The following is a 26,007-nucleotide window of genomic DNA, read 5'->3' as shown; positions in this document are numbered from 1 at the left end:
TTGAGCTACGATTTTTTCCCTTCGAGATATCCTCAAATTTATGCAAAAAAATGCGATAATTCGGCGATAACTCGGTCATTTTTGCAGATAGATCAATTTTTCTTTCGGATTCGGATTCCTGAGCTCAATTTACATTAAGATAGACTAGAAAATAAATTTTTTAGTTTTGACCCCAAAAAGCTGAAAATTGGCGATAACTCGGTCAATTTCAGAGATAGATCGATTTTTCTTTCAGATTCGGATTCCCGAGATCAAAATACGTAAGAAAAGCATATTAAACCCAATTAAAAAAATGATTTATTTTTTGCTCAAAAATAGAATTTTTTTTTTGGTTCTTCAAGAGTAATCTCACATATAATCAGCCTAGGAATCCAAATCCGAAAGCTAAGATCATCTACTCATGCAATCGATCGAGTAATCATCGATTATTTGCTTTTGGGAGCAGAAAAATTGAGACATATCGATTGGTTTTAGTCGTAGACCCACTTTGATTCTTCGCATGGGTCAAAATATTCGAATTTCTCGGTCTACGAGGGAGCCCGAGTTTAGCTGGAGTCAGGTAGCCAAGGGCGCGCGGTTTGTTGTGGGGCGTCACCTCTGCTCAGCCCTGAAGGTGACGTCTCACAACAAAGCGCTACGCTGCCGGCTACGCTGACTCCAGCAAAGCTCGAGTTTGCTGGTGAATTGAGAAATTCAAATATTTCGACCCATGCGAAGAATCAAAGTGGGTCTACGACTGAAACCGATAAAAGCGATATTTTGTAAATTTAAAAATTACATTCTTCAACCAGTTGACTCTAGCAACAGAGAGTCGTCAGAATGTTATCTCGATACATAAAATCAAGAATTGCGATCACGTGTTTATTCGGTTTTACATGGTTTTACAACTGTGACTGAATTCGCTCTTGTCTGCAGCTGAGCAGCAATGGCGGTGACTTTTATTTTATAGCAGCTATATTGTATGAACTTATTTGAAATCCAGTTTCATCACAGGCGAGTATTGCACCCGAAGACATACTTCCTTGTTTGCGAAATGCTGACGACAGTGAAAATATCGACGCTGTTAAATTACAACCAAAGCTGTTAGTTTTCCCGCTATAGCCGCGCAACGATGAAGACGAAATGTAAGTAAATTCAATAAATTTTATTAATATAACTTCGAAATTACTATATGACTACCTTGTAGTAAACCTACGTCCTCGTCGAATAAAATTTTATACGAGTCTTAATTTCTGAATTACTGGGATCTGCTGAAATTATCAATCAAGCCATTCTTAATTAGTTGAGGAAATCGTTAAATCGTTTGAAATGATAGTTTGTCATTAGTTTATATTGACACCTTTTTATTTCATCCAATTTCTAGGTAAATAAGGTAATAATCATAACCGATTAATTGCGGCACTGCAATGTGCGTCATTTCGGACGCACGTAGTGTCTTTAAAAAAAAAAGAACAAAATTTCATTTTCCCGCAAGCTGGCTCGTGGTATATAATAAAGATATTCGATATCACGCAGGTGATATAAAAAATAAAATCCCGAATTCATTCGTTTAATGAATTTTGAACCCTGTCTCGCAGGCTCCGATTACGACGAGGACAAACCGCTGCTAGTTTTGGCTCTGGATTCCGAAAGATTGCGATTCACTTCTGAGCCGATATGTAAAACTGCGGTTCCACGGGGTGCCGTAAGACACATCGGCAGATGGCCTGCTCACGTTTTCACAGCTTTTATTGTCGGCTGTTTGACATTAGCTGGTGTAATTTTTTTCACCCTCATCACGACCATCCTCATGATCCCATCCGGGGAAAGGTGTCGGTACAATTTCGTTCGTCTTCAATAATTCAGAAGACTTGATCTGAATGTGACCCAAATTTGTAAGGCCCATTGTCACACGTAATACTAAATTTTGTTCCTCAGGGTGTCGCGGAATCTACACGTAAACGATCTTCCCAACATCTACTTTATAAAACACGAGAATCACAAATGGAAGCCTCATGAATTATGCTACATCGAAACCACCGCGAGGACTCACAAAAATCTTACCGTCAGTTAAATTTCGAGCCCAAAAATAATCACGTATATCACACTCATTGATCCTTCCTTCGACACTCACGATCAGCCTTCTTTCCAACGACAGGTTTACTTGATCAATTTATTGGCTGAAAATCAAACCGATTCCGGCAAGTTTCGTCCGAAGCTTCTCTCGGAAGGAAAAAATGAGGCGAGTAATTCTTACGCAGGCAATATAATGTCGCTAGATATTTCGGACGATCGTCGTCAATTGATTGGAAATGAAAGCGAGATGGCCGAAAGCGCATTGACGTCCGACGACAGAGAAAGCAGGAAAAAGCTGGAAGAATTTAACTCGAATATAAAAACCATCGACGTTCCGATTCAACGCTTTTTCAACGGGTAATTTGATCACCCTACTGTTTCATAGGGTGGTAAAATAACGCGCGGGTTATACGTGTAAAATCGGAAGCGATGCTCGTCAAAATGTTGCGCCCAGGGAGTGCGATGAAAATGACGGACGTGACGCTTAATCCATTTCATGCATATTTAATGCGTGTTTCCGCAACGATGTGTAAATTTTCATTGTCATTGGTGATGTGTAGATCGAGACTAGCTGGGATTTCTGATCAGCTTAATGAAAAAATTCTGGAAATGGCGGCCAGGGCTTACGTCCTGTGGAATTATCCTGGAGTAGCTTTGGACCCCGCGTTATATCACAGTCTGAAATACCTCAAAGGGTATCTCTGCGAGTCGGTTTAACATCGTTATCAATCATTGAACTCGTTAATTATCGAACGATCTTGACTAAACCCGTTTTTTTTTTTTAGGAATGACGAGGAAAACGGATGTGTAAAGGATACAACAGCGGCCGTAGAATTCAACGGGGATATTCAGGCGTCCGCTGTACCGTGTCAAGCTTTCATGGATTACCTGATTCGACAAATAGCGATGGAAAAGTTTCCAGATCAAGAAGCGATTCTGAACAAAGCGATCGCTCATTTCTGCCCAAGGTTGATATAGTGAGGTGAAATGCTTCCGCGTATTACGCCATTTTTTTAACTGATTTTCAGATCGATGACGAGGTGTCTAGGGGTTCGAATACTTGAGCACGATTCCCGAGCGATTACTGAAAAAGAAAATCTTGACTGTCCAACGATATCGGGTACTCCGGATTTTGCGTCCCAAAAAATAGAGGACAAACCGAAGACGGAGGAGGAGAAGATCGTTTGATATAGTTCATTGATCCATCGGTACAGCGATTGGTGCTAAAATAAATTAAAAAACCAAAATATGATAAAAATAAAATACTCTATTCAAAACGTGTAAAAAGAAGCGTGTCACAAAGTACGAGTAATATTATATACGTATACATATATATAGTAAAATATTATGATAATATAAAAGTTTTATGAATGTAAAAACGTATGGCGAGGAAAAGGTTTGCTTTCGGTCGAACGAAATCGATTTTTGCGTGGTTCGGAAATGAGCGGATGTGTAATTATCGGAATTTCCTGTCTTCGTAGAGCTCCAGAACTCCCAACCACATCCAAAACTCTCCGACTTGAAGAATAATTTTTAATCATTACTTTTAAAAATTATATTTACCGCTGTAAAATTTATCAATCGACGTACGAATTATAACGACTGTTCCAACGGTGTAAATTATAGCTGTCGTGATTTTCAGATTTCCAAAAAACAACCAGATAGCCACCGCTGCGTCACCTACGTCACAGACGATGTCGGCCATGCATAAAACCATCGAGGGAAAACTCCATTGCGCGTCCCTCTATTATTCGTTAAAGGGTAATTAATCAATCGAAGAAATCATTAAATTCTTGACATAAATTTATTTTTTAATATTATCAAATTTCCTCACCGTTACAAGGGAGTAAACCAACATGCTGGCGGCAATCGAAGAGACGAGGGCGTAAGGCGCCGAATATCCGAGATTTAAGGTAACGACGGTGCGACTTGGCGACACGAAATCGCTAACGATCGGTCCATTCTCGAGTAATCTGTACTCTGATTTTCCATAAAGAACGCCGCTGTAACTCAACACCAGAACTGAACTGGCAAGCAAAACTGCTTGAAGAGTACAGTAAAGCTCGCGGTTTTTCGTGAGTCGGAGGGATTGGGTTTTGATTGAACTCGACGACTCAAAGATTCTGCTTTTATCGTCGTCTCTTGATTCAGAGTCGCCCGATTTATCCTGAACATATTTTTGAATTCAGAAGAATTTTGCGCGAGCAAAGGGAGCGTGAAATTTTTAACTTTTACCGGTACCGGGCGAACGCGCCCTTCCCGCCTCTTCTTAATTTTTTTATAATTTTCTTCATTCTTGCAGATTTCGGTAAAAGTGTTTCTCATTTCAGGGCCGAATTATGCCTCGAAACGATTTTTGAATTCCTCAGTCGCCATGAAACATTCGCAGCTGATTCGCACCGACATCGACTGAGCTTTTGAAGGAAGCAACGATAAAAAGGATTTGCCGGTCTGCTTTTTTTTTCATGTATATTTTTTTTCTTTTCTTTCTACCCTATGTCAACCAATTTCAAAAAGGTATATGGGTTCAAAATTTCCAAGTGTATGCGGCACAGGCAAATATCGTAAATTTCTAGTCTGGAAATGCATTGAGGGATTAAGAAGATATCCTTTTTCAAAAAGATAATGGGCCGATTTTCGAGGAAGTGCAACCTTTGCGGTGTCGGTTCTATCTTGGAAAAAAATAAAAGATCGGTAAGTTCGCAAAGACGCAATTCATAGCTGTCGGTAAATTCTGTCAAAAGACGCGAGAACGAGAAGGAAGTCGCGAAAAATGTCATCAATTAATCCAGATATGTTAAAGTCGTAACCGCAATCGGGGGGAGACGAGAAAGGAGTATGGGATTCCGTAGTCGACGAAAATCCGCCGCTTCCTCAGGATTTGTATAGATATAATATTACAAAGATTTTGTCTCATTAATTTTTTATTCCGTTCTCCTTCTATCGCATCGAGTTTCGAAACGTTATACATAAGTATAGACGAAGAAGGTTAATCAGAGTCCCTGCCTGTTAAAATAAACCAGTTGTCTCTGTTATTCCAGCGTTTGGGAAAAATCGCCTGTAATATTTGCGACCAATATTTCTTCGGGACCTCGGCATACGTGATAATGTTGGGACTCGTTGGAACGGTTAGTTATTTTTATTCGAAAATTACCGGATTAATTTTAGCGTTGAATTATATTCACGATCATTTTACGTTTCAATTTAATCCAAATACCTTCGTCGATGTAGGAACCCCATCAATTAATGGCGATTCACTTTCAGGTGATAACAGGCTTTGATATAATTCGCATAATGAACTCAAAATCCTTGCTAAGATGTGCGAGTCGACAACGTGGAGGTGACGTTGGTGAGTCAATCTCTTTGTGATCTTAAAAAATTTCTAAAAGTATTATTTTATATTAATCAGTTGATTGAATGAATCTGCGATCCGATTTTTCCTTCGATTGAGCTGAATTCACTGAAAAAAATTAAGAAAAAGACCTTTTTCCATTTTAGTGCCAATGGACGTCGAAAGGGATCTCAAACTGATGACTTCGATCCTCGGAATCGAACATTACACGTTAATCATGCTCGGAGCGATTACGGTGCATAAACAAATCAATTGTCAAAGATTTTTGTCGCATGGGCAGCCCACTTTTTTGAGATTTTTCAATCAATTCTTTTCAGGAATACCCCATGCTACATACGCCCTGGCTTCTGATGCAGCTCTGCGTAATACTCGTTGAGATCATCGTATTTTTCATAAGACTTTTTCTCGACGGATTGCACATAAAACGTGATGAGATTATGCTCGCCTTCGTCGCTGTACATAACTGGATGCAAGTATTCTGCCTCTTCCACAGCCAAGCGCGAACGCCTACCCTGTAGTAGGAGCATTGAAAATATGCGTCGAAGAATTTGAAAATGCGCCCTACAAAATACCCCCCCTAAAATGTCGTACTTAAATTGTATGCTGTCCGTGTTTAGCGTCCTACGATAAATTCTAAAAATTCAAGTCTCCATAAATGAAGTCGTTGTTAATTTTCACCGCAGTCTGCTAATTAACTCGAAGGAACCATCCGGACTCTTCTAAAGTAATTCCTGTAAGTATACAAAGGAATCGACGGCCATACGAGTATTTAATTGCGACTGCGAATTTTTTTTCTACTTTTTGTCCTTTTTCTCCTATTGTATGAATTCAGGCATGCCTGATGTGATCTGAGGCTGTAGTTTTCCCGCTATCTTTCACCCTCGATCCCGCGCAAGCAAGTAGAGCCCGTCTCGTGTCGCTATCTATTGGGGTATTTTTCACCCCTTTGAAACCTAACTACCCTTAATTGGCGTCAGAAAGCGCTACCCGTCATTGAAATCCTACTACGCCGCTGTGACCAGAGCTCTGCGTAAGTTATTCCAATTTACAGTAAAACCTGCCAATTTTAATGTAACGAGTGATTCGTTCTGAGATCAATTATCATCTCATGTACAGCATCAGCTGAGGTAAATTTAGATATTCTTTGGAAGCATCACTGTACATTCAATTGATCAGCACGAAAAGAGGCCAGGTATTTTTTGGCGGCAACGGATCTGCGCATGCTCTGGCCATTGCGCATATGCGCAGATCACCGGTGTTTCGTCCCAACATCACATTGTACGGTACGTTCTGGAGTCCGGTCTGGCGGTTGGAGAATTTTAACCTAACGGTTGTTGGAGAATTTGCAGTGGACATTTTACATCGGCCAACTATTCCCGAGCCGACTTATTCCCAACGTGTTTATACCCCATCGGATTTTCGTTGATCTGCAACATTGAGGAGGCTAAAAAATTGGGCATTCAGAGGTGTGGAATTGGAATAAAGGAGGATACACATCGAGGTAAGAGTAAACGTGTTTGCCGGTCATAATACTTGTTTAATGTTCATCATAAACTATCAGTAATCACGATGCTCTTAAACTTGTGGTGAGTAAATTGTATTCGTACTATCATATCCATTGTTGATCGTAGAATAAACGTACAAATATATCATAGCTGCGGTCGAATCATTCGAGAAAAAAAAAAGGAACCGTGATCATCACATTCCGTTTTTCAAGATTGAGGAGAGACCACGTTTTTTCTAAAATCGTGACACGTTGCATCTTCCCTTCAAATATTTTAATCAATGGCTTATGAAATATTGGACGAATTATTCTCCCCTCTATTTAATCAGGGCTATTCGAATACCTGGACGTGCTTATGGAATGACGTTTTTGTTTACTAGATATTACACTTGATTATAAAAGCTAATCGTTGGCCAATGACACTGGAGATCCAACGGAAAGTAGAATACCCGGCTATTCATTCAAATACCTAATTCTACCAGTAAAAAATTCTCAGTATCAACGTTGCACGACATTGCATTCTTTGATGTAGTTACAATTTGAGTTCCTGCAAATTTTTTACTTATTCATCGACGACTCGAATAGAACCAGTTCATGTGTTACACTGTCAGAGGCGATATAACATAGTAGGTGACCATACATTATTGTTTCCTACATTTTCACCCTAGTTGCATATTGCCTATCTCAGAATCAAATATCACCGGATATATTTTTGGCCTGACAATTTATTTCTTTTCAAGATAAAGATTCATTATTGGATATTATGGCGTAAAGATATTCTGAGTACATTGATTAGTAAATTTATAGATATATATAGTATGTATAATCATGGTTAGCAATACATAATGGAGGGAGGGTTCAAATTCGTTACGTTAATGCAACAAAGTTTCTTTTTTCATTTTAGTTTCTTCCATTTATTTTTCTCAATTCAATTTCAGTTTTTAAAACTGAGTTTTTCTAAGTAAGTATTTTAATGTTAGCGTTATAGCGTATTTTTTCGTTACTTTTATTACCGCGAAATGCGTTAAATAGAAAATACTAACAACTACAATTATTGCGCGAAGCATGTATTATCAGGGAAAGCTACATAGTATGAATGTGTTTGGTTTTGTTCGATGCGCGATATTGATCCTTGTAAACGATCATTTTGTATGGAACATTTGTAGTCGTAACGTATTATGTTACCGTGTGATATTTGCACGACAAAATTTGTCGGCGCAATTATTTTTTTTTCTGTTTTTAGTTCCGTTTTAATTTTTTTATATGCGACCTTCGAGGCAGTCCTGTCTGCTAACGATTATTAATAATCCCTTTCAATGCTCGCGCTAAAATCCCAAATTTAAAATACCCTCGGATCAACGAATATCCCCAAATGGTGTATCGACAGTCAGTTAATTCCCGCAAAGATTAGAAGAATCAAAAAATCCCGTGGAAAAGTGGAAAGGTTTATTTTTCTCCCGATCCCTCGAGACACGATAGAGTCGGTTGATTTTTCACTGTAGTTAATAAATCGCGTTACCAATGCCAAAAGAGCGTATCGAAAAATTTTTTTTTCTCCCTAATCAACTTTAATATAAGTAAAATGTATAATTATGTATAAATAATGAAGAAAAAAAGGTTTTTTTTTGTATTTGTGCCACAGATTTGTACTTTTCACGCATATTGAAGTTGATTAGAGAAATTTTTTTTTTTTGATTCACCCTTTTGGCTACAGTAACGCGAAATATAAAACCTCGAACATGCACCGTGTATATTTATATACGTTAGAACAAACATCGATGGAGAAGACGTGCGCGCACGTGGCTGTGGTCAGGGGTGAATCACAGCATTTCAATCGCTTGACCGATTTTTTGGCGTCGAATGGGGCATCCGATTTTCCTGCATCCAGCTCTAACGCATCCGTTACCGTTACCGTTACCGTTTCCGGGTCGATCTCAAACCTCAAAGGCCTCCCACTGCTACGCAATCAGGGCGGCTATGGGACTGAACCGCATTATTTTGCTGAGTAAAATCCACGCGACCGAAGCCAGAGCGCAGAGGGTCACCCCACCCCATCCGAAATCCAAACTCCACGATGTTATGAACCTGCGGGCCTTCAAAACGCTCTTTGGCACGGGGCCTCCCACCACCCCATCCTCCGGACCGTCCAGCACACGGGTCCCCCGGTCTTGGGCTCGCTTGAAGTGGATTATCGTGAGGGTGAACAGGGCGAATGTCGCTGGAACATCGGGCACATACAGGGAATGAATATCAATGTTCGTATGAAATTCCGTCGTCGACTCCCGATCACGAATACCGAGCGTACGTCAAAAAAAGCGAATTCACCCCTCGAAAAGGTCATCCGAGTTATTCTTATCAATTTCTCTCCCTGTCGGAATCCATCTGGATTTCCGCTTAACCACCTGGACATTGGCCTCGATTCGTCATAGCGTGCATTTTCATTTTGGCAACGACCGAGAATCTCGGCGGGTGCCGCGTTTTCACTTTCGTTCGTGACCTGCCAACTTTCGAAGGATCGTCGGGCAGGTCAGGAACTGGTATCCGAACACTTTCAATTTCGCTCATGACCGTCAACTCTTACTTTCGACTCGGCGCAAGCCCTTCCGCGATACGATTTCACTTGACTTTCTGTACGACCCGCGTCGTTTTCACCTCGAAACGTCCGACCTCTGTCCGCCCCCCAGCCGTTGCTAATCAAAGTCCGGGAGCCTTTTTCTCGTCACTCGCGCTCCCCGAACAAAAGTGAAAATGTGCCGATCGTTTTCTCTCTCTCATTTCAAACGGCTGGACGTCGAAAGATGGTCAGTAATGTCATCCGTCATTTTCCCTGCGGTCGATTACGACGTCATCGCGTAGAAAGTTCAACCTTGGAAGTTTTTGAGGTCGTGAGGCTAGCGGGCTTACCTGCCAAAAGATACATAACTCCTGTAACGAGCACCGCCGATATCTGGTGCCTGCAAAGACCGAAGATCCCAACAACGGCCGCGCATGTGAGCACGATCAGGCAAACCAGGGAACAGGATATGCTCAGATTTTGCATTCCTGAAAATAGAAAGAAAGTAGCGAAAAAGTAAAAATCGAAAGAAACGCGATAATTACTCGCAACAAATTAAGACTACCGACGGTTGACTGGTGTCGACTTTTTGTCTATTTACTGTATTTTCTTGGTCCAATTTTGATCGAACTCTCGATTAAACGCCAAGTCTAGCCCCGTAGCTATTTTCAAGCAGCGAGTCGCAAGTACTGATTACGAAGGGGGTAAAAGAGAGAAAAAAAAAAGTAAATAAATAAATTCGCGACGACGATAGAGAGAGCTTTAATTAAATCGGGAATTAATCTCGGCTGTGTTTTATTTTAATCCACCTCTCACCCCGAATTGCTTTTTGCACCCCCACCCCTCGTTCGTAAACGTACATGCATAGAAATACACGGTGCAGAATATGCGCGTTATATATATATTTTCTTTTTTCTTCGAAAATTAATTATTTGCCATTTACCAAACTCTTCGACGTGCTCGTACATAATTCGCGCGACCCCCCGGCTCTCGTCGAACGATTATACTTCGATCCTTTTCAAACAAGGTTCACCGTGTATTTCATTTTTTTTTTGTTTTTTTTTTTTTCTCTTTTTTAAGTCTGTACAGGCAGACTCGTAAGCTCAGCTTTAACGCGAAACGTGTTTAGTTTTTCGCACGAACGTCGATAAAAGAGATTCGAAGTGTTGCTCTTATATACCGTCGTGGTTCGTGTGAAAATAATCTTGTAGACAGAAAAAACATGAGGTAAAAATCGAGAGCGGTATAGAAGAAAGAATACTTATATCGAGACGAAATTGGGAGAATTTTTCCGAAAGCGAGAAGGGAGAGGAGAAGAGGTTGAGGATAATTTTACTCACTGTTTTGCCACGTAGCTCGAATCTCTTCGTGCGCTTCGTCGGGGGTTAAATAATTGATGCATTTATCCTGCGGAAAGCCGACCTGACCCAGTAGTTGAATTTCTTCCTCTGCACAGAGAAAAGTTGAAAGGATAATTCGATGAAAATTACGAAATATCTCCTCGTCCGTCCCCGTATCGTTCTACGTAATCCGAAAATCAAGTTATGAACGCCGGCCAGGGAAACTTTGCTAGCATGAAAATTACGTGCGCGTATACGTGTGTAGTACCGTCAGCCCATAATGGGCGAACGACGAGCCAGAAGAGGGTTGGGGATACTATCGGCAATTCTCACTGCATGCTACGGATACCGCAGAACTTTAATATCGGAACTTTCCCATACCCCGGCCCCATATACCTAACCCGATTAGATGGAATCAGGTTTAAGTACGTTTTACCAATCGCGGTGCGTCGGATTCACCTGTTTTTAGGTCAATTCGAGCTCCGCGTTGCTACCCCTGCCGTTTCCGTTCCTGAAAATTAAGCTCTCCGGAAAATTCGACCGCAATATCGTTTCTGTTATTGCCACACGTATATTCAATTCTATTTATTCAATTCGCGATTAATAAGACGATTATCCGGGGTTTATTTGATATACGAAGTGCGGAAAGTTGAGGGAAAAAAACGAAAAAAAAAAATTGGCTCAAGCAATGCTACCTACTCATGTATAATGTAGATATTCATTCGTACGGCGGTACGTTGTGTATACAGGGTGGTAAAGAGGAGCTTTATTTTTCCCACGGTTTTTTTTTTTTTACAGAGATTGAATAATGTGAAAGGGCGGGAGAAATATACGAGAGAGCAAAAAATTGGAATAAAAAGAAATAAAAAAAAAAAACAACATCGTTAGAGGAAAATGAATAAACACCGGGCGCAGGTATACAAAAGTATCCTCGCGTAGCGAGTCGATCGTTCCACTTGCCCTAAGATATATAAAATGTATGCAAATTGTACACGCCCTATAATTCCGACGAGATTCGAAAAAGGGTAAAAGGTAAAATAAAAAAGGGCCCGCGCAGCTCGTTCGTATGTTAACGGAGGCGTGTAGGTACTATAAAGTCGTCGGATCATAATTGAGATAAGCGGTTCGCGGCACGGTCGCCTATGTGGTAAAAACTGGAAAAGCGAATAATTTTGTTTCGTTGATTAGCGAACACGATACATGTATACGATGTGTATCAACGCGCGGTTACGTCGTACCTGTAAGCGAATTCCGCGGAGATGGTCCGTGCTTGGCGTGACACGATGCCGTTATACCTTTCCCGACGTCGTTTACATCCCCGCAATATAATACCGCGCTTTACATACCCCTCCCCCCTACCTATTTCGCATCTTTCGAATCCCCTTCTTCAACCGCGCATCCTTTATTATTCGTTTATTTTTTATCCTCGATCCCCCAGCACCGTTTCGACGTAAAGGAAGTGTCAAACGTGACCGAGATGTAATGCGTCTTTGGAAAAAATATGCCTCGAGAGGCAAAGATTTATCCCCGATTTTTGGATAGATTTTTATCACGAATGTTCGAACTCGTACACGTTGAAAAATAATATATATACGGAACCGCGACCGCGCGTAACCCTCTACGAATTTCCGGCAATTCCTACCCTCGCCGAGTGATACGGTTGCCGGAAGTGATCGATGATAATTTGATCGGAATCCCGGGTGATTAAATTTCGCAGTTTGACCAACACGCCCGCGTATATAACATCACCTTGTATCCCTAGGTCGGAAAACACCGCTTCGATTGTAACTTGGATAATTCCAGGTTGCTCGGAGCTAGAAAAATAAGGGATGAAGAATTTTCTCACTTCTCCCATACGCTCCTGTAATCGTGGAGTTCGGTTGAACTGCCTGGTGATAAAATTCAATTTCGCGACACAAATTCAACGCATGTTCGCACCTTGTGGGATTTTGGGGTTCCTATAAGTACGGAGACGTAGAGATTTCACTTATCGTTGGAAGGATAATCGGAGCGAACGATTTAATAATCGCCGACCCTCTGAAATGATTGAAATAGTTTTCCCCCTTCTGGGGAAGCAACTCGGCTCCTTTAATATAGAAGCTGGAAAGCCGGGGAAGAATCTCAATAACGGAACCGCATGAACGGCCGGTTTCCATACCCCCCAATTAGGACAGGGTAACTACCCAACGCCGCAACCCCCGACAAAAAAATTTGAAAAAAAATTTCATCGCTCAACGAAAAAACCGGATAGGTATATACGCACACGTATGCAGAAATACATCCGAAAACCCCGCGGCGCTTTTACTCTTTATTTTCATATTTTTCTCCCTCTCATAAAATAACGACCGAATGAAATTGGATTTATACATATCCGCGATAGAACTTGAACCTTTTTTTTTTTTTTTCTTTTCTTTTTATCTATTTATTTTTCTCTCTCCTTTTTTCTGCACAACTGCAAAGGTCTATCCCGTATAGAATTTCCGTGCATATCACCGCCGGCGGTACACAAATGAAACGTAAAAGTTACTCGAACGAATGAAAATAAAAAAAAAAAAAACAAATGTACAAAAATATATGTTTGCCGAGATTCGGAATGCACCTTTTATCCGGCCGATTCGGTTGCCCCAAATTTCGAGAAGAAAAGATCCGTATACACAAGGAGGAATTTATTTCTCTATCGCGTGATACCATACTCGCGGACTCGTGTCTCCGAAGAATAACCTTTGCGCGCAGGGGTCGTGCGTTCGCGACGATAAGATCGATCGACGATCTGTGAAATTTTTATCGTACACGTAACGATTGATGAACCGTTATAATAAATCTCCGCGGGATGTATTCTATATTTCAATCGGTGTAACCCAAAACGATTCCGCGTTCTCATCGGTCCCCGTTGACAGGCAAAAGATTCATCGATAAGCACTCGAGAAGTTGGGTCGGACGGACGCGGAGAATTCCAATCTGTAAGATCTCGTCGTCCCTTTACAGCTGGCTAGACGGGACAGATTTCCTCGGGGCTTATCTCCAGAGCGGATGCCACCGCCGGTGTGCTCGCTACCGGGCGAGGGGGAGGGGGGGGATTATCTCGTACGGGCGTGGAGAAAATCCATCGGATATTGAAAATTATTTCGGACTTTTATCCGAGATCCGGAGCCGAAAAAAGACGGTCAAGGTTCCGGACCGTGTCTACCGGTGTATATAGTGTAAACGGTTCGATGCAGCTGCACCGTATAGCAAACGTAGGAAGGGAGGGTGTTACGGCATTTGCGTTTGAGGTCGGGGTGCAGTTGTCAGTTCGGAGTACCTGTGATTTGGATCGCGATCGTACGGAGGATCGATGATTCGTTGCACAGCCGTATGTCGGTCAGTGTCAAGGTTCGCTGGCCTCGTGTAACTTTTACACGACTTTCGTCGCACGTGACATTAGTATACGTATAATCCGCACGATCGACCTAGAGTCGTAATACACGATCGACGCCGATCCCGCTCACCTAAATCTCAAAATAGCCATCCAATATAACCGATTGCAATGTTTACCCTCGATTTTACACACACGTGTGTACCGTACATTGTATGAGAGTGTGGCTGCTTTCACGATTGAGCTTTAAATATACTGTAGGTAAAATCGACTTTTACCCGTTGCAATGTAGCGTACAGGTGTACGATACCTGTCCTCGTATCACGCGATTTTTCACAAAATATGTTGCCAAAAATTAAACGTTGTATAGGAGATAGTATGATAAAATCGCATACGATTTATTCAACGACCCTTCGATCCCGTTGAAACATTTTTTTTTAAACGACCGGACTTGATTCGTAAAACAAAAAAAAAAAAATATATCATCGAAACTTTTCTGTAATTTTTTCCGTGGTAATACGGTCTGATAAAAGTACGATTAAATTTGGAAACTGCAGCACGCAACTTTTTTCCTTCTCTGGGGGAGAATGAACGTGATAAGGTCATCCGTAAAAGTTTGTTATAGAAATAAAAGAACGAAATTTCGGTTTATCGTTGCCCGTAGGGAAAAGGGTGAAGTTTTAGTTATTTTTTTCGTTTACGAGAAACCCGAAAAGTTTGGTGTACGTATATCTCATTGTGCGGGTTTAATTCGATCGACGACCACTCGCCCCGAGGGTTCGCAGGACCAAAAGACAGCTAAGCAACGACGAGGCCTCGTTGACTTTCTAATTAAGTCTTAAAAAAAAATTTTACGCCCTCAAAAGTAGAGGTAAGGATCTAACGAGGCGACGGCGACAACTTTTCATACTTTTTTTCACTCTACTCCCTTTCGCGTGGCGAAAATTAGCGGATGCGGGTGTCTTTCGCTCTGAATTCGCGTCGCGAGTCGAAGAAAACGTAATTTTCGGTTCCTCGGTAGAGAGAAAAAAAATCTCGTTATTCATCCCCCCGTAGGTTGGGTAGGTATATATACTTGATATATACCCACTTCCGTAATCTCGTTTGTTCGTACTTCCCGCACGCCCTTTTCAAGTAAAAGGGGGATAAGAAAAAAATTCAACCGTCTCGTGTCTCCGGTTATTTCGCTGGAATATACGCAATATTTATTCAGCGACGTCCATTCGTAGGGACGACTGAGAACTGAACGAAACTTCTGTACATGGCGTGCGGAGCTCGGTACCGAATCTGGAGAAGTTCCAGAAATTCGCGGGTATAGCTAGGCCTCCGGTTCAAACCCTCCCCCCCCGCGCTCGAATTCCCAAGGGTTGGCTAATATCGTTATACATGTACGTACGCGTACGCTACGCTTTATACCGGGGTAAATCGTACTTGCCAAAATATCTCGGAGGTAACGTACCGTACGTGAAGATTTATTCACGAACCTCGGCGGCTATTCATCCCTGAAAGAGAAAAGAGCCTCTGCACTAGAAAGTTTGCGTATTGATCACTCGGCGCAACGAAAGTCATTCGAACGGAACTCGCGCGATTAAAGTTTTCAATATAAATGATGGAATATACTTATCAGATTTACGGGGTAAGTTTCGCGTAGACTTGGGGATTGCAACCGCCCCGCGGCGAACTCGAAATTCTCCAAATTTCTCGACCGACGGATCTCATTGTCGACGTAGAGTTTTGGCGTCCCGAAAACACTGCGGGAAATCGTCGACCCGTTGACGCGGTGCGGTCGGTTCGAAAAATCGTCGTCGAAAAAAATCTTCAATCAGAGCGAAATTACCGATCTTGGTTTTTACTCACCAGTGAGCGACACGCAGAGCGTCCAAATACCCCCGTGCATCGGCACGAGGAAAGCCGGCTGCTTGTGAAAATAATGATGCTTGTGTCCAGGGTGCGGTTCCAGCATGGCTATCTGTCCGTCGAGGTACCATGTGGGGGTTGATATGTTGGCCAGTCCCATAAGAACTTCCTTGTCCCAAGTGACCTCCTCCCAGTGATCGGACATTATCGCACCGCACAACATACCGGTAGCTGCAACGACGAACGTGTGTTTCGCGTGAATTGCGAACGGTCGAATTTGGCGAATCGAATCCCGTCCGAACAATTTCTTTATTTATTTATTTCTTTTTTTTAATCGTTTCACAAGCTCCGTTTTTATCCGGATATCTCGGGGGACGAGAGGAGGATTCATTCTCCCCGCGAATTATCCTCGGGAGAGCGATTATTGTTGACTGATAATCCGACGCTGGTTTTTTTCGGATTAAAGAATCGAGGGGATTAGCTCGGCGATATACGATGACGTGAATGGTATACGAGAGGGAGAGTAAAAAAGAAATTTCCTGCAGAGGGATGAGAATTTTTCTGGAATCTCCATAACTTAAATTGATGGATGATCCGACGTCGCTTAAGATTTACGACAAGTGACTTGTAAGCGACCGAAGCTTTCTCGATCCATCAGGCGGAAAGTTGACACTTGAAAACAAGGCGGGTTAACGTTATAACGACGCCGACCCACGGGCTCTATAGCCGCGAAAATATATATATATCCCTCCACTTTTCCACACATCGAACAATCTCAATGCGGAAATTTGGCGATCTGCACATCGTGACCACTCACTCAATCAAAGCTTTTGAATTTTTTTTCCTTTTTTCTTAGGATATCGCCCCCTTTTATTTCTAAAGAAAAAATAAAATAAAATAAAATAACGTTCGCGTACAATTGAAGAGATTAAAATAACCACAAGCTTAAATAAAAGTCAAGTTATATATGGGAATTATAAATTAAAGTTTGAATATAATGCGGCTGTTATACTTGAAACTATAAAGTTTGAAAATCTTGATGTTCTTTTTCTAGTTTAAAAAAGTACGACCTTTATTCTCCCGCGGGGTATGTATTTTAAATGCGTTTTTGTTGTTCCGTAGACTAGCAGGATTTTTATGCGTCACGAGGGTTGAGTTACTAATACAAGTCGCATCGTCCTACAATGGTCTTCCACCGCGTTAAAAAAGACATAAAAATGAACAATTTCGATTGGACGTTCAAGTGGTTTACCTAATTTTGAAAATCCCGACAAATTATTAACGTGTTTTTATCTCAAATCATGCAATGACGAGTGTCGAAATAAATACGCTTCGGAATCTCTAGCCAATGCATATGAAATAAAAAGAATCGAAGCTGAAATATTTCGCCGACGTTTTCGGAATTGGAACCACTTCGAGGCAACGACACGTCCTCGTTTTATGGGAACATTCTATCGAAATTATTATCTGACCTGCCATGGTGAGGGCCAACGTGGCCAACAGAAAACCGAGTCGAGGCGCAGGTCCTCCGGGAACACGAGACGGCTCCATCCCTGCCCGACCCCAGCCGCCCACTGAACCACTGAACTCGTCCTGACGTTCGACTGCGAACAATCTGCGAACTCGCGTCGCTTCAGGGGTCGCAGATTCTACGCGTCGGCGATGCCGATGGGGCGAAGGAACGCGGGGGTGGTTATTTTACGCGATCAGAGAGCCATCTGCACCGACGGGGGTGCGAAAATCGAACGACGACGACGACGCGCGGCGCCAACCCCCTGATGCTGCGAGGGTATTTTGGAAACAGATCCAACATTAGAACTATATTTAAGTAGCAATTGTACGAAGGGATGATTCGCCCCTTTCTAACGTTGATTTGAAAAAGATGTTCCGGTGTTTTGTCTTCGTTTATGATCGTTTTGGTTTACTCGTCACAATAATTACTAATCCCTGCATTTTAGGTGAAATTCAAAGGAGATCATTCTCGATTAAACCATTTATATTTTTTTACATTTTCAGATGGCTGACGTAGCAGATAACGTAATCTTCACCGACCCCATAGCAGCCATATCCCAGGGTAAACGTCACCTCTTGGTTCGTGATTATGGAATGGCAGTGACTGCTCTTGCTCAGGCCTGCGAACTCCTCGCACAAAAGCACGGAGACACCGCCGATGAACTGGGAGAACCCTATCTCTTGTACGGCAGAGCTCTGCTCGCTTTGGCCAGAGAAGAAACTGGAGTATTGGGCGGTGCAGTTCCTGGTTCCGATGAGATCGAGGCTGAAGAGGAACATGACGAAGATGAGGATAATGCAAATGACGAAAAGGAAACTGATTACGAAGCTGACGACGACGAACCCGTAGCCAAGAAATCCAACGGTGCTGCTACTGACGCCGAGAAGGTAAGCACATCGCAGTTCAGTCCCATATTTACACGAACGAGAGCGAATCTTTGGTGGTTCCGGTGAGCGTTTGCTATTTATGATGAACGTGTTGATGATTTACGCAAAATTCGATGTTTTGTTCGTTTAGGAAGCTCTAGCAAATAACGAAGCTAGCGCAAAAGCAGATTCTTCGACAAAACCTGAAGGCAGTGATTCGAAAATACCCAAGGCGGACTCTAGTTCTGGAATCGCTGATCAACACGATAAAACTTCGGAGGATGACAAAAAAACGGCTGATAGCCCAGCATTAAAGAATAGTGCGGAAGAGAAAGTGGAATCAACATCTTCGGACGACAAAGCAACCAAGAACGAAGCTGTAAGAGAGGGCGTCTCAAAAAAAGGTGATGCAGCCAACGAAGTCGAGGCGGCAGATGCGAAACCCGAGGGAGCAGAGTCTAAAGAAAAGATTGGAGCCAGCGAACTTGCATTTGCGTCGACATCTGGTCACGCAGCAGAAAAAGTCACACAAAACGGTGATGGATCAGCAAACGAGGAAGATGACGTAGAGGATGATCCGAAGGAAGAAGATGAAGAGGACATTAACAATTTGCAGCTTGCCTGGGAAGTCTTGGAATCAGCAAAATTGATTCTACTTAAACGTGGTCCACCCGGATGGAAACATTTGGCAGAAGCTCACAGATTGCTCGGGGAAGTTGGCATGGAGAGCGGCAACCAGCAAGGAGCATTGACCGACTTGCAAGCATGTTTGGACCTTCTGGCCAAAGTTGAACCTTGTGATCCGAGAGCTATCGCTGAAACATACTATCAGCTCGGATTAGCTTATTCATTAGCCAACGAGTTCGACGCAAGCATCGAGCAGTTTAAGGAAGCAACGTCGCTCCTGCAAGCCCACATTCAGCAATTGAACGAGTCTAAAGATTCCCGCAAAAACGATGATCCTTTCTACACCGTGGAGGGAGAAATCCAAGAACTGAAGGAACTGCTACCGGAAATTGAAGAGAAGATCGCAGATATTACAGATTTCAAAGCAGCAGCGTGCAAAGCTATGGTAGAAGGAATAAAGAATAAAGTAGCCGCTGGTTATATTCCAAATGGTGCAGGACCAAGCAGCGACGGTGCCAGTTCAAGCACTGCAGAAACAAGCTCCGTCAATCAAAAATCCGCTACCGACATATCGCATCTGGTGCGTAAGAAACGTAAAATAGACGAGCCTGACAATTCAACGGAATCGCCGAGCAAGAAGTCTACGCCTGAAAAACCTGTCTAACTGTCGGTAAGTTGTTATGTCATTAAAAATGCAACATTACATAAGTTTTACAAACCATTCAGATCCCAACGAAATATTCCTTTTTTTGTGTTAAAATTTTTTAATTTCTCAACGACATAAATATTCCTTCTTTTGTGTTAGAATTTTTTGTTTTTTCAATGTCATAAGTAACGTCCATCTTTCCAATACGTTTTGTTATTTTTATTATTTTTTTTCTTCTCGTTGGTCATGTGTTTTAATCGTATCTTATTTATTACTCATTTAACTAGAATGAAAATTCTTGATACTGTTCAGTTATTTTAAAAGCTTGTTCTAGCTGCTCATCACGACTTTGTATATTATATAAAACTACATAAGGCTGTAATTAATAAGTTAGATCTTGGTAAATAAAAAATCGATGGTTTTCTATAATTACGTTCATTTTATTCATAGCTTCTTCGTGTCAGTTGTTTCACAACTGATACTACAAGATTGTGGTAAAATTTGTGGACGGATTTTGATATAAGTGATCAGAGTTCGTCACTCAAGGTAAAGTAAAGTATATACCCAAATAAATTCATTCTTCTGTCAAGCTTCGAATCTCTCGACAAGTGCTTTCTCAATGTCAATGCTGACCCACCGATTATTTATAGTGCTGTCAATCTATTGATGTTAATTACCAGGAACTTACTACTTAATCTACCGAATATTTCTCATGAAATCATCGAATAAAAGGCACAGCGTATCTTAAAATGAAAAATAAGTCAACGTTAACTGAGACGGCATAATGCATAAAGTTGCTTCATTATATCCCGGGCTTGATAAAATTATTCCCCTAGTAATTCTTCTATACCGTCATCTTTATCTGAACTTTCTTCCCTTTGAATATTAATTTTGTATCCTAAAGCCTCTAACAGATTCACGTTGTAATAATAACTCAAATTAATTCCTGGGACAAGCCGCTTCAACTCTTCGATTGTTCCACGCGCCTTTTCCGTCTCCCCAATATTCGCGTAGTGTTGCGTCAATGTAGCAAATAAATCGCCACGTCTAACCGATTGCTCCAGTTCGGTTCCTTGCGAGTCCATCAATTGGCGAACTTGAGATACCGCTGCATCAGTTTCTCCGTGTTCAAATAGTCTGTAAAAAAAAAAAACAAACAATTCATTCGGTCAATGAAACGGAGGAACGTATCAGCGGTCGACGTGACGTTGACGAGGTCATACTTTTTGATATTCAAATAGCGTTCTATGGTAGCCATTCTGTTGTTCACCATGTCATTTGCTCTTTTGTGTAAGTTTCGATCGCGAGGTGTAGTAACCTTTGATAAGCATCTGCTTGCTTGGTTCAAAGCGTCGAATGCCTTTTCATAATTTTGGAATTCGTCTATTTCGACTTGAGCACAAGCTACGTAAAAGTTTGCCAGTAAATCCATCGCTTTGCCTTTTGAATAAAAATTAATAATGTTTTTCAGAACTTCCGGTTGGTTTTGCCAATCCAACGACTGGAGATAATTCCCAGCCATAATATAAATTTCACGCTGCCGAGAAACTTGAGCGAAGAAACAAATTTTCTCTGTATCACCTGATTTCAGCAGAGCTTTCATAGCTCTCACTTTATTACCGGCCTGAGTAAACTTCTTGGTAGCAAGATGGTAATTCCCCTGTGAAAATGCAATCTCCCCAATCTTCTCCAGAGTCGATGTCCGCAGTTCCTCTTGATTCGGATTACTCTCTACTTTTTCGAGAGTCAATTTCTCCGCCAAGTCCTCAGTGAGTACGATATTATGAATTTGTATCAGTTCCAAGGCTTCCATATAATTTTTACCAGTAGCAAGTAAATCGACGGCCTTGTCTATTTGCTCATTTTGTACAAAATAATCGGCACATTTCCTGATCAATGCGGGATCAGAGTCAGCATTTACATCCATTGTTATCAATTGCAAAGCGTTGTACTGTTGAGTTTTAAATGCCAAATCCAAGGCTTTATGTAGCATTCCAGCCTTGTGGTACAACAGAACAGCTTTGTCGGACTGACCGGCTTCCTCGAAATGTTTAGCCACATCAATTTGGGCATGACGTGGCGCCAGCATTGCCAAGGGCCACAATTCTTCGGACATGTCATTTTCCTGTCGAAGGTCATCGGTTAAACATCGTCAAGTTACATACGAGCTGGCAACACAAACCGATAGGAAGGTCCGTAATTTTTTCGGCATTGAGCCTGTAGTATTATTTGTTATCTTACCTTACAAATACGAATCGCATTGGTATAGGCCTTAGCCGCACTGTAAAAATGAACCGCCTGTACGACGTTATTTCTGGACTCATGATGTGCGGCGAGATGATAAGCTGAAGCTGCATGATTCGTTCTGGTAACGAGCTCAGACACTTCGGTGTCCCGACCTAAATAGCAGAGTAAACGAGTCATTGCCAAGGTATCGTTTGCTTTTTCATAAAGACGCAGCGCGGCCTCCATGTCTCCGGTCGATTCTATGTACTGAGCATGCCATATGTTTATTTCTCTGTAACACGAGATAAGGAATTGTATATTGATCAAGCGGTAAGACTCGATAACGATATTCCGAAAATTTCGAATCTCTCACTGATCTTCCGAAGTGGACAAATACGCTTGCAGGTCCCTTGGTCTGGACAGAAGCATGCGTGGTACTTCGAATCTGTGACAGTCCGCTTTTGTGTACATTTCTATTGCCTCTGTTATCTTGCCTTCTTGTTCCAGCGTTTTTGCATAATTGTAGCAGCTTGTTTTTTCACGAATTTTATTTTCCTTAGCTGCCATTTCGATGGCCTGGGGAAACTTGTTGCGCGCTTCCAACATCGAACACAAAAGATCCAATCTATTGGCCTCTCTGAAGAGACGCTCGGCGTCATCCTGAAGGGATCAATATCACAGTAAGTTCATATTAATCATACCTTTTTTTTGATTATCTTCATTCTTACATATAAGCCAAGTTGAACAGCCAGTATTCCACATTTTGCGTCTAAATTCAAATTGTCGTCTTGCATCGCTTCCCGTAATGCTCTGGCTCCTTGAGCGTGTTTCATATGACCCAAGCAAAGCGCAGCCATATTTAGTTGTTTGGTTTTCACGCACATTCTCGCCAAACTTTTCCAAACAGCCTCGTTCTGGATCGTTTTGATTGCTTTGAAAGCTTCATCCATGTTGGCTGTGCTTATGTGAAAACTAAAATCTAGAATTGCTTTCTTTGTTGCCGCATCACACGTGCCCAGCTCTTCAAAATCGCGCATGACAACATGACACACTTTGCTTTCGTTATCCAAAGTTACTTCGGAATTTAAAATTATTATATGAGGCGTTCGAACGCCCAACAGCCTGCAATTTTCATCCTTAACCGAACGCACATCTTGGATCACTATCCCAAGGTCAGATGTTGTGAACATTGTTATCAAGACGACGCTAGTTACTGGTTCCTGTAAGAAAGACAAAAAAAATCAAGATGAATCAATTGGGAGCAGTTTTTTGTCGAAGTATTCGTACCTGGGTAGTAGTTAAATTAATTTGTGACGGCGGTCGTGAATCAGGAGCTTCCAAACTTTGCGCGCGGCAAACCAAAAGTCGTGGATCCTCGTCATCCCAGCAATGAGACGTTACCAATCGTCCCTTACATTGCATAGCGCTGAAAATATTGACATTATCAATATCAACAATATTAACAAAATTGTAACGGGATTGACTGTATGCAATTTGTACCCACGTGGAGGACTCTTCGTGGCTGTCTTCGGGATCAGCAAAATTATATACATATATCTGGTCGCTTTCGATGTCCCAAACATACAAAATTGGACTTGGCATCAGATTGGCCATTGCAACGGTGATCGAAACGCATCTACAATCTGAATTGCATCTCGCTTCAATAATTTCAGCAAAATCGTCGATTGATTCGGAAATAGCCTTTGCTCTTGTGAATAGCTTCGCTTCTCGTTTGCTCACGTCCCATATCTTGAGTATTCCATTTAGCGAAGCCACAGTCAAATATCGACTTGTTAATTCCATAGTTATGGGTTCACCCTCTTCAGGTGTTGTAGGTAATGTTTGATTTATACTGCCTTCTATCGATCTCAGTTGAATCACAAGCGGCGTTAATATGATCAAAGTACTTTCATAAATCAGTATCTTCTCGGCATCGCAATTAAAAGATCCGATCAAGGTAGTACTTACAGAATTCTCTCTGTTCAACTTATAAACGGCAACTTGCCTTCCAGAAGTTACTGCCACATATTCTTTATTTACCGCAACACTTTGTACCTGCAGCTCAGTTTTCATGATATAATTTTGATTCTGCGTTTCAATAAGTATTTGTTTCGGAGCTAATTGACTGGCGCATATATTGTCATTGTAGGCCGCACACATTGGTTGTTGACGAAGTATGAAGACATTGGTAATGCAGTTTACAGCTAAAAGAGGACTTCGTAAAACCGTAGCACCCCATGTCACCTGTTTCACAGTACCGTGGATCATACAAGTTTCAGGTATGGTAGGCCATCCATTATCCTCGATGTCTGATACGTGCTTATGTTTCCATAGATAAATTGTTCCCAAATTTGTACCAGCTGCCAAGGTTTCTTTGATAAAAACCGAATTTCAGTAAGGTAAATCAAGAGTATTTAGGTTGAGTAAAAATATCCATAGGGACATACCATTATTTTTACAGTAACATAAACTCGTGCAAATTTCTTGAGGTGTTGCAATATTAGCATTAGTAGATTCCGGCGGTGCTAGAACATAAGTATCACCGGTATGTAGATCCCAACATCTGATAGCTAATTCCCCGGTTAAAACAGCTAGAGTGTTTGTTCCAGCCCAACAGATAGATGGTCCAGACCGAGATATATCTGCTTTGCCACTCAATTTCACCTGGAGAAAAATTATGCGATAGATGGTCATTAGCTGATGAGAATGTTTGGTATTGGCAAGAAGTTGGTAAAGAACTGAGTCTTACTTTCGTGAGCTCTGTGAGCCTGCCAGTAATAGGGTCTGCTTGGAAATGCCCAATGTTGAGACCCTCTGTCATAACAACAACAGAATCTCTTGTTTGATGGTGTAATAAACAGTGTAGAGATGCCCCATCTGTATTAAGGACTTCGATGCACTGCCCTTGACTGTCTACGAAGTAAACTACCCCATTTGCGGTACCGATGTAAAATGCGTGGTTGTCCCTTTGCGTTAGAACTGTCATAGGAGCGGCAGTCCTCGGGCGCCAGGAACTGAACAGATCCAGTGCTCTTTCATCACCGGCTACAGCTGCCTTGGCAAGCCCACTGAAAAATGACCACGCTTGAAGTCAAGATCACAGATATAGAAGCATTACATTCCACAGAATGAGTTCGGTATTACTTTTAATTAACAATGTCCTATGTACCTGATGTCCATGGTTGGCTTAGGTGGTGCGATTTTAAATGCAATATGCGTAAAAGAATCCTTCAATTCATGGTGAAACACCATGAGAAGTTGACCTCTGGGATCTATTTTCCATCCAATCAGAGAACCTGCTGTATCTGCTGATACGAGCCTCCCACCATGCTGACTCCATTCCAAAATAGTTATAGGATCTCGATGAGGTGTTACAATAACATTGAATTCATTTATCCCAGAATCTCCAGGCCAAACCTGAGTGAGCAACAAATTCCACATAACTACTATTATATCAGATGAAGATCAATCGAGTGCAAATGTCTGGGGCAGCTTGTACCAACCCGCAATTCACCGCTCTCCCATCCTGCAGCTAGCCATCGTCTGTCGCGATGCCACCCAAGAGCTGTAACTTGAGCAACGGAATGAGCTGGTGCTTCGACATCTTGTAAGGGTTCGCCAAGGTCATCATAAATAGTGACAAAGCCTCCTTTATCTTGGGAATAAGCTGCGACTGCTAAGAGCGGAAAGTTCTGATGCCATGCAGCGTATGTACTTATAGAGGTAGTTTCAGGATTCTTAACACGAGTATCAAAGTAGAGCGACATGGTTACTGCTTTGAACTATTTTATTGCTTGTACAATTTCGATGAAATCGATGGGTTCAGCGTAAATACATGCTAAAAATTCCATTAGTGGTGATTAGAATTTTTGCAGACATAAGTAAGGTTACGAACACCAATTAGAAGAAATTCACTGATTATCAGATTGAGCTAAAACTGAAACACTATTCGAGGTCTTTTCTGAAGTTTTGTCACCGCTTTGTTTACACGGTGATAATAAATTCATGGTAAAATCAATTTTATATCGATCGTTTGACAGTTCGTGTAAACAAACAATTGACGCATTGTACAACACTAATCAAATCTATTCCGGAAGCTTCTTCATTTGTTA

General features: G+C 41.7%; 5 protein-coding genes and 1 long non-coding RNA gene across 12 annotated transcripts; 3 read left to right on the top strand and 3 right to left on the bottom strand.

Moving 5' to 3' along the window:
• The first annotated feature begins 672 nt into the window (after nucleotides 1–672).
• LOC105685332 lies at nucleotides 673–6,063 on the top strand. 6 transcript variants are annotated; one of them, XR_007277671.1, is made up of 9 exons: nucleotides 673–1,815; nucleotides 1,918–2,044; nucleotides 2,138–2,412; nucleotides 2,616–2,762; nucleotides 2,841–3,023; nucleotides 3,084–3,263; nucleotides 3,698–3,816; nucleotides 3,899–3,968; nucleotides 4,386–5,153. XR_007277671.1 is itself a non-coding variant. In XM_012399314.3 (7 exons), exons 1-7 carry the CDS (start codon nucleotides 1,112–1,114, stop codon nucleotides 3,241–3,243), a joined length of 1,143 nt encoding a protein of 380 aa, XP_012254737.2. In that variant the 5' UTR covers nucleotides 673–1,111; the 3' UTR covers nucleotides 3,244–3,271. The 6 variants fall into 6 exon arrangements, 4 of the variants coding, with proteins under 4 accessions (XP_012254737.2, XP_048508875.1, XP_048508876.1 ...); XR_007277670.1 differs by having other exon boundaries at nucleotides 3,084–3,357; XM_012399314.3 differs by lacking the exons at nucleotides 3,698–3,816; nucleotides 3,899–3,968; nucleotides 4,386–5,153 and having other exon boundaries at nucleotides 673–1,124; nucleotides 1,578–1,815; nucleotides 3,084–3,271.
• On the bottom strand, nucleotides 3,595–4,380 carry LOC125500350. The gene is made up of 3 exons (XM_048652974.1): nucleotides 4,291–4,380; nucleotides 3,890–4,222; nucleotides 3,595–3,799 (listed from the first exon to the last, which is right to left on the bottom strand). Exons 1-3 carry the CDS (start codon nucleotides 4,378–4,380, stop codon nucleotides 3,602–3,604), a joined length of 621 nt encoding a protein of 206 aa, XP_048508931.1. The 3' UTR covers nucleotides 3,595–3,601.
• Nucleotides 6,064–6,446: 383 nt separating the features above from the next.
• LOC105685605 (histone-binding protein N1/N2) lies at nucleotides 6,447–20,098 on the top strand. The gene is made up of 3 exons (XM_012399867.3): nucleotides 6,447–6,908; nucleotides 18,034–18,417; nucleotides 18,548–20,098. The coding sequence occupies exons 2-3, from the start codon at nucleotides 18,034–18,036 to the stop codon at nucleotides 19,685–19,687; spliced, it is 1,524 nt and encodes a 507-aa protein (XP_012255290.2). The 5' UTR covers nucleotides 6,447–6,908; the 3' UTR covers nucleotides 19,688–20,098.
• LOC105685606 lies at nucleotides 6,924–17,994 on the bottom strand. 2 transcript variants are annotated; one of them, XM_012399868.3, is made up of 5 exons: nucleotides 17,490–17,994; nucleotides 16,018–16,248; nucleotides 10,806–10,913; nucleotides 9,816–9,953; nucleotides 6,924–9,129 (listed from the first exon to the last, which is right to left on the bottom strand). In XM_012399868.3, exons 1-5 carry the CDS (start codon nucleotides 17,566–17,568, stop codon nucleotides 8,870–8,872), a joined length of 816 nt encoding a protein of 271 aa, XP_012255291.2. In that variant the 5' UTR covers nucleotides 17,569–17,994; the 3' UTR covers nucleotides 6,924–8,869. The 2 variants fall into 2 exon arrangements, with proteins under 2 accessions (XP_012255291.2, XP_048508878.1); XM_048652921.1 differs by lacking the exons at nucleotides 16,018–16,248; nucleotides 17,490–17,994 and adding an exon at nucleotides 15,620–15,970.
• Nucleotides 20,099–20,112: 14 nt separating the features above from the next.
• LOC105685604 (intraflagellar transport protein 140 homolog) lies at nucleotides 20,113–25,977 on the bottom strand. The gene is made up of 11 exons (XM_012399866.3): nucleotides 25,399–25,977; nucleotides 25,065–25,312; nucleotides 24,645–24,963; nucleotides 24,343–24,559; nucleotides 23,400–24,267; nucleotides 23,183–23,321; nucleotides 22,624–23,115; nucleotides 22,269–22,555; nucleotides 21,911–22,187; nucleotides 20,893–21,794; nucleotides 20,113–20,806 (listed from the first exon to the last, which is right to left on the bottom strand). The coding sequence occupies exons 1-11, from the start codon at nucleotides 25,660–25,662 to the stop codon at nucleotides 20,494–20,496; spliced, it is 4,326 nt and encodes a 1,441-aa protein (XP_012255289.2). The 5' UTR covers nucleotides 25,663–25,977; the 3' UTR covers nucleotides 20,113–20,493.
• Nucleotides 21,303–24,738, top strand: LOC125500340. Its single transcript, XR_007277672.1, has 4 exons — nucleotides 21,303–21,438; nucleotides 21,725–21,861; nucleotides 22,456–22,575; nucleotides 24,045–24,738. It is a non-coding gene; the product is annotated as an uncharacterized LOC125500340 (long non-coding RNA).
• Nucleotides 25,978–26,007: the final 30 nt, after the last annotated feature.

The sequence above is a fragment of the Athalia rosae genome, chromosome 3, assembly GCF_917208135.1.
Source record: "Athalia rosae chromosome 3, iyAthRosa1.1, whole genome shotgun sequence".
NCBI lineage: Eukaryota > Metazoa > Arthropoda > Insecta > Hymenoptera > Athaliidae > Athalia > Athalia rosae.
Note: the sequence above shows the minus strand (reverse complement) of the source record. Positions and strands in the feature narration are given on the sequence as shown.

Bases quoted from the DNA above. Each gene is read 5' to 3' on its own strand.
- LOC105685332 (XM_048652918.1), top strand. From the start codon at position 1,553: ATGAATTTTGAACCCTGTCTCGCAGGCTCCGATTACGACGAGGACAAA. The intron at 2,413-2,615 runs GTAATTTGATCA...GGTGATGTGTAG, and splicing joins ATTCAACGCTTTTTCAACGG to ATCGAGACTAGCTGGGATTT. The intron at 2,763-2,840 runs GTCGGTTTAACA...TTTTTTTTTTAG, and splicing joins CTCAAAGGGTATCTCTGCGA to GAATGACGAGGAAAACGGAT.
- LOC105685604 (XM_012399866.3), bottom strand. From the start codon at position 25,662: ATGTCGCTCTACTTTGATACTCGTGTTAAGAATCCTGAAACTACCTCT. The intron at 25,313-25,398 runs GTTGGTACAAGC...TTGCTCACTCAG, and splicing joins GGGAGAGCGGTGAATTGCGG to GTTTGGCCTGGAGATTCTGG. The intron at 24,560-24,644 runs GTAAGACTCAGT...ATTTTTCTCCAG, and splicing joins GGCTCACAGAGCTCACGAAA to GTGAAATTGAGTGGCAAAGC.
- LOC105685605 (XM_012399867.3), top strand. From the start codon at position 18,034: ATGGCTGACGTAGCAGATAACGTAATCTTCACCGACCCCATAGCAGCC. The intron at 18,418-18,547 runs GTAAGCACATCG...TTGTTCGTTTAG, and splicing joins CTGCTACTGACGCCGAGAAG to GAAGCTCTAGCAAATAACGA.
- LOC125500350 (XM_048652974.1), bottom strand. From the start codon at position 4,380: ATGAGAAACACTTTTACCGAAATCTGCAAGAATGAAGAAAATTATAAA. The intron at 4,223-4,290 runs GTAAAAGTTAAA...AAATATGTTCAG, and splicing joins GGCGCGTTCGCCCGGTACCG to GATAAATCGGGCGACTCTGA. The intron at 3,800-3,889 runs GTGAGGAAATTT...AACGAATAATAG, and splicing joins TGGTTTACTCCCTTGTAACG to AGGGACGCGCAATGGAGTTT.
- LOC105685606 (XM_012399868.3), bottom strand. From the start codon at position 17,568: ATGGAGCCGTCTCGTGTTCCCGGAGGACCTGCGCCTCGACTCGGTTTT. The intron at 16,249-17,489 runs GTCAGATAATAA...TCGTCGTTGCAG, and splicing joins GTTGGCCCTCACCATGGCAG to CTACCGGTATGTTGTGCGGT. The intron at 10,914-16,017 runs GTGAGTAAAAAC...TTCTCTGTGCAG, and splicing joins GCTCTGCGTGTCGCTCACTG to AGGAAGAAATTCAACTACTG.